At 32.7% G+C, this 6,091-nt stretch overlaps 1 protein-coding gene across 1 annotated transcript; it reads right to left on the bottom strand.

The window, feature by feature from the left end:
• Positions 1-2,247: 2,247 nt before the first annotated feature.
• On the bottom strand, positions 2,248-5,866 carry eEF1gamma (elongation factor 1-gamma). Its single transcript, XM_088195773.1, has 9 exons — positions 5,835-5,866; positions 5,622-5,771; positions 5,487-5,553; positions 4,117-4,259; positions 3,916-4,056; positions 3,734-3,850; positions 3,491-3,660; positions 2,866-3,035; positions 2,248-2,797 (listed from the first exon to the last, which is right to left on the bottom strand). Exons 1-9 carry the CDS (start codon positions 5,844-5,846, stop codon positions 2,517-2,519), a joined length of 1,251 nt encoding a protein of 416 aa, XP_088051899.1. The 5' UTR covers positions 5,847-5,866; the 3' UTR covers positions 2,248-2,516.
• Between the last annotated feature and the right edge of the window lie 225 nt (positions 5,867-6,091).

Genomic DNA, 6,091 nt, shown 5'->3' with positions numbered 1-6,091 from the left:
GCCTCAGGGTGTGTTTGTACTGGGGAGGAACCCTTCTCCCTCTGATCGACAGGGGCGCCACTACACGGGGTAAATTTATTTTTCTCAAGAAAATAATTACATTTTATTTATTTCCGTTAAGTCTCCAAGGCAATTTCGTTATGTTTTCGGTCGTGTAGCAACCCCAAATTTTCAATGGCTATGGAATTTAAAAAAACACACAGTGTAACTATAACTTCTAAAAGCATATGTATACTTAGTATACGATAAAAGTGTGGTAATAACTTAAGCGAGTCGTTTTTGATTCAAAAAGGCTTTTTCTGGAAATTTATTCTATGAAAATGAGCCTCGAGAAAATTTCAATTATAATTGCAATCAAATGGTAAAATAACAATAAATAAACCATCAAGATAGTCATAGAAACAAATCACTACGAAAAATTGATTCCGAGAATAGCGATATGATGCTAAAAAATATTTTACGTCGCAATTATCTATTTTAAAACAGATATTTACTATTCGACTGGCACATGTTAAATTAGAAAATAAAGAAGCGATTCGGCCTTTTAAGTCAGCCGACTAAGATTACTAATTATTAAAAATCCATCAGTGAATTGAGTTTTATCATTTTTACCAGCTCGTGAGTTTGAGAGATGCGGTACAATCATTTGTAAATACCTTTACAAATAACGATTTACGAGTTAACATAAACAGTGTTCTTAGCTTACGCATATTCAATGCTTACGACATCGATTACTACACAGACTATAATATATCGTTATTCAATAAAATACTGTGTTCTTACATGCGTTTCTTTAGTAATTATTCAGAAGTATCCCATATAATCCATAAAGCCGAAATAAAACAATATTCCAGATTTTTTAATTTTAATGTAGCGTTAATTTACAGTCAATGTCGAATCGATTTCCATTGCTTTTATAAATTCAAATTTCCTCGAAGCTCTTATTTAGAGTTTTCCTACTATATTCTACAATGCGTGTCTTACCGGAATATAAGGAAAGGTGTAATCCTAGCTAACAGATCTGCTCTCAAATATTTTATGTGATAAAAATATTGAATAACCAACTATCATCCGTGCCAATTATTGGTCTTCGTTGAGTAAAAACGAAGTCGATAGTTTATATCTATCAAAGAGTTCTTATTTTGTGTATTGAAAACAAATGTGTGTATAGTCCCATGGTATTAAAGATTGCAATACCGGTAGTACCGATACCAGTAATACCGATATTGGGGAAAAAATGTCTCTTCGGTATTACCGGTATTATAAAATAAAATACCGGTAGTACTGAAAATATTTTTTTTAAATCCGTACAAACCTAATACGCTCGATCTATTAAAAAAAAATATATTAAACATATTTTATAACTCGCAAATTTATGCAGTAAATTTTTATATCTGCATACCTCAACGAATTTTATCACTTCTTTGAGGAAGGAAAACATCGACGGAAATCCCTGATTATCGTGAATTTCTCGGTACGAAATTATCATAACATATTAAATTATGTTCCAGCGTAATAACAATTATTTCATTAACTCTACTGCGTAGTTTATATTTCAAAAAGCAAAGATTTTTTACAAAAAAAAATACGACTTAATGTCATTACAAAAACGTGATAAAGAAGAGCAAACAAAATTGAAAAAAAATCAAGAAAAATCAAAACATTTTGCATCTAGCAAAAAGTTTTTAATAGAAAATGTTTTTCTATTAAAAAATATATTCTTATTTACTATAAAATATGATATATCGCAATGATTTGTTTATTCGATACATTTAAAAAGTGCTTTTTATGTGGTTAAAAAACGAGTCGGAGTTCTTCGATTTCCATCGACTCCATCTTTACAACACAGAAAATCCAGGCAAAAATCGAGAATTGTATGACAGTGCAGAGAATTTTGTATATTTTTATTGCAATCGACCGGTTTTTGACGGATCTTGTGTAATATTGTGATAAGCAAATGTATTTATTGTTAGACAAAACCCTGTGAAAAAGTTTCAGCACGCCTCTGAAGAAGGTTCAACGTACGGACGCGCATGCGCGCTAAAAGCTTTTCAGGCCCGTCGACAGGGGCGCCAAAAGCGACGCGACACTTGACCGCCGAACTACGATTGAGTCTCGCCGTTTCGATCTTTAACCTCACTTTTTCTTGAAATTTTAACAAATAATATTTGTCTATAACTCCAACAATTTTAGACTTACCCATCTTTAATCTCTTAAGATCAGGACGAAAAATATAAATTAAAAAACTTTTTTGTGAATAAATTATATTTATTTTGAAAATTTTCATTCACAAAATATAATGTACCAAAGCATGTAGAGTTTAAAAAACTCTGCATATTTACAAATAATGTCACATCATTTTTTTCTTTTATTTATATATAAAAAGGGTAAAACAGTTAAGCGTTGAAATATTATTCATACATAAAAAAAGAAAATGCTTTTTATTGAAGATATAAACGTTAAAAAGTCTATGTTGTAAAACTAACATGACATCATTCATAAATGCTGAGTAAGATTTACTTGTAAATCTTTCCTTGGTTGAAATCGCGTCCCTCTTTGTCTTTGCCGGTCCACGAAAAGTATTGCTCAACAAGAGCTTTAGTTTCGGGCTTGGCAAAGTCCAATTTGTTCCAGGTGTACGATTCGTAATCGATCTGCCAGTCAGGCGACAGGGGGAAAGCTAACTCATGACCCTTCCATACCCAAATGCCAGAGATTGTGCTATCATTGTCTTTACCGAACAAGCAACAGGAAGCGAAGGCGGCCTTTCGCATTTTATCCAAACGTTGGTACATACCTAAAAAAAAAACATGATTTATCAATTAAAGAAATAACTTTAATAAAAAATAAATGTAATGAACATACCAGAGATTAGATTACAGCTCATGAACACCTTTGTTAATTCATTGCTGTATTTGTATTCTCCTAACCAGATGGAATAATTCTCAGGGTCGAACTTTTCGAAGAAATAAGGGATAGAGACAGTTTCCGGCTCGTTAGAATACACTCTCTTGAAGGCATCAAAGTCGAAATTACTAAAATAGTAATAATTATTTGTTAATAATATTAAAAAAAAATTATTATTCTATACTCGATTTGCGTTAGCATAGTCAGTTCAAGAGGTATCCATTTCATCATTATTCATAATTGTAAAAGAGATGGCAAGTTTGGGTTTACGCCCCCACTATTAGTTCTAAAGCACACGATACAGATATACGTTTGATATATTATATTTGTTATTACTCCTGTTTATATTTTGAACAACTTTACAGAAATTAAAATCATTACTATATTTTTTATATTTATCAATCAATCGGAGTAATAAGTATATCAAACGTATATTCGTATGGTGTGCTTTCGAGTTAATAGTAGGGGCATAAACCCAAACTTGCCATCTCTTTCTCAATTATGAATAATGATGAAATGAATAGCTCTCGAACTGACTAAATTAACGCAAATTGAGTATATATATAAATATGTATATACATACCCTTTAGGCATAGCATCGAAAGGATTTGCACTCTCTTTTGGCTTCTCTTCCTCCTCTTCCACCTCCGGTTCCTTTTCTTTTACAACCTTTTCTTTCTTTTCTTTCGGCTTGCTTTCCTTTTTTTTAGGTTCTTTCTTTTCGGCCTGATGAGTTTGGATCTCTGCCGCTTTCTATTCGATTAAAACGATTTATAAAAATCACTACAATTAAATGTATATTTAATAAATTAAAAAAACTACTCACAAGATACGTTTCCATATCTTCGCTCAGAACCTTTTTGAATTCGGATTGATTCAACAAAGTTCTAAACCAACGGCAAACGTTGTAATAACTAGAAATTGGCTTTGAATTAGCACCATACTGTAATTAAAAACATATATTAACATCAGGAAATTTATATGAATTATATAATATCAAATACAGACCTTCAAGATATTTAAGAAATTGCACAAAACTATGACATCAGCCAAAGTGATACGTTCGCCTACTAAAAACGTCCTCTTCAACAAGTGAGTATTGAGATAAGACAAACATTCCATGATCTTGTTTCCGCCTTTTTCCATGGTCTAAAAGTTAAATAAACATTAGTTAAGAAGGAAATTTATTTGAATAGTGTTTATAAATACCTTTTCATCGACAGCGATCATTCCGATGAGGGGATAGGTCCATGCGCAAGACGCTGGATATACTTCTGAATCAGCCCAACTGATCCATTGCAAAATTTCAGCTTTTTGAATGGGATCAGCTCCTCGGAGAGTTTCATTGCTTACTGTAAAAAATAAAATATATAATTAATGATTGTATGCCATTACATTATCTAAAATAAAATTTAAACTTTAAAACAAAATTGTTTTTTAAAATTAAGTAATTAAAAGAAAGTCTGATATCCGAAAAATTACTAGATGATATGGCAATAAACTCTAAAGTAAATTAAAGAATGCAAATGAAGGTTTTATTACTTATTGTTATTTAATATTAATAGGGGTCAGAGAATCAAGAAAACTAGCATAAGAATAAATGTTTCTAGAACTTTCGTTAGGTTAGGTTAGGGTTTGAACAGCAACTGGACGTTTCGTAACCATCAAATTGAGTTTCATAGACAGTTTACTAGCACCTGCCAAATAAATATTTTCACTGGTAAAAATATATATTTACTGATGAAAATGTATTCCAATATGATTTTACTGAAAAGACATAGATAGATACGAAACTATTTTTTTAGATTTTTTTTAGGGATAACTAGGGAATTTCTCATTAAGAATCAGGAATATCATTTCAGCTTTCAGGAGGGAGGGTCACAAAAGTTAACCAGTCAGTGGTCGTTCTTTTAATATATCAATTTCTTTGAGATTCATAGTATTTCATTAAATGACATCCATTTTTCTGGCCAAATCTAAGGGGGGGCAAGTGCCCTCACCCACCCTTAAATGACATCTCTGAATGAACGTAGTGATACCTAGTTGAATAAATTGTGTTATAGAATTGCCCTTGATAAAGGAATGATGATATAAGGTATCACTTCTTAGTAACAAATGTGGTCAAAAGTAATAATGTAGTCAAGAAAAGATATTTTATAAGAAAGTCATATAAACAAGATTACTTGGATAAGATAACTACGCCAATGATTCTCCGATTTTATATTTGATTCTGCCATGAGTTAATACAAATACTGTTTGTATTCTATCAACAGTAGACGCACACGATAAAATACACTTTCACTTTCACACAAGTCTGAAAAACAGCCTAACAAGGATCGAAAACAATATACAAATCGGTGTAAAGCTATTAAAAATGGCCATCTGTGGTCACGACTCAAGTTCTTATAAACGTACATTTAGCAAAAAAAAATCATCCATTCAATAATGACATTGGTATATGTCAAAGTTGCATCAGCTGACGCAAGTATGAAAGGTTAGGTTGCGGCTTTTCGCAAAAGCGCAAAATATACATTGCGCATTTGAGGTTATGTCACGAAAACAGATGACGTTTCACTCACGATAGTATGCAATGGCGTTGCCTTCGGTCAGGAACACTTTTCCATCGGCAGACTCGAAAGCCGGCACCTGCAAGCGAAAATATGACATAAGAACGGACGTCGAAGAAGGTTCGGGGCTGTTCTGAAGTCGCTGACCTTTCCGGATGGGAACTTGGTCTTGTAGTTCTTAGATACGTTGGTATCTCCGAAGACGAAGTCGGGGGCGACTTCGACGGCAGCGCCGGAGTACTGCGCTGCGATCAACGCCGTGTAGGCGCGGAAGTTCTTGGGGTACGTGTACAGCTTCTGCAAAAACGAACGCCATCAGCCGATGTTTACGGATTACGCGGCAGCGATAGTTCAACTTACGCCTGCCGCCATCGTCAGATCGACCAGAAAGAGCCGGACAATAAGGGGTTGCCAGACAGAAAAATTGCACAACTGGGCACACAATCACTCGATTGTACATAATTAATTTTAATTAAATAATTATTTTTTCAACAAATAAAATTAAGAGAACTATTTAACTTAATATAATAATTTAATATTCATTGCGTATTAAATAAAATATTAGATTATTGTGCAGCTAATTAATAATTGAGACATTATTCAATAAATAAATTCTA

This window comes from Plectrocnemia conspersa, unplaced genomic scaffold, assembly GCF_051122295.1.
Source record: "Plectrocnemia conspersa isolate PC_06_02 unplaced genomic scaffold, ASM5112229v1 ptg000010l, whole genome shotgun sequence".
Lineage (NCBI taxonomy): Eukaryota > Metazoa > Arthropoda > Insecta > Trichoptera > Polycentropodidae > Plectrocnemia > Plectrocnemia conspersa.
Note: the sequence above shows the minus strand (reverse complement) of the source record. Positions and strands in the feature narration are given on the sequence as shown.

What these genes read in the sequence shown, in the direction of transcription:
- eEF1gamma (XM_088195773.1), bottom strand. An exon ending in TGATCGCTGTCGATGAAAAG is followed by an intron (nt 4,057 to 4,116) that starts GTATTTATAAAC and finishes TTTAACTTTTAG; the next exon opens with ACCATGGAAAAAGGCGGAAA. An exon ending in GAGCTGTAATCTAATCTCTG is followed by an intron (nt 2,798 to 2,865) that starts GTATGTTCATTA and finishes TTTTTTTTTTAG; the next exon opens with GTATGTACCAACGTTTGGAT.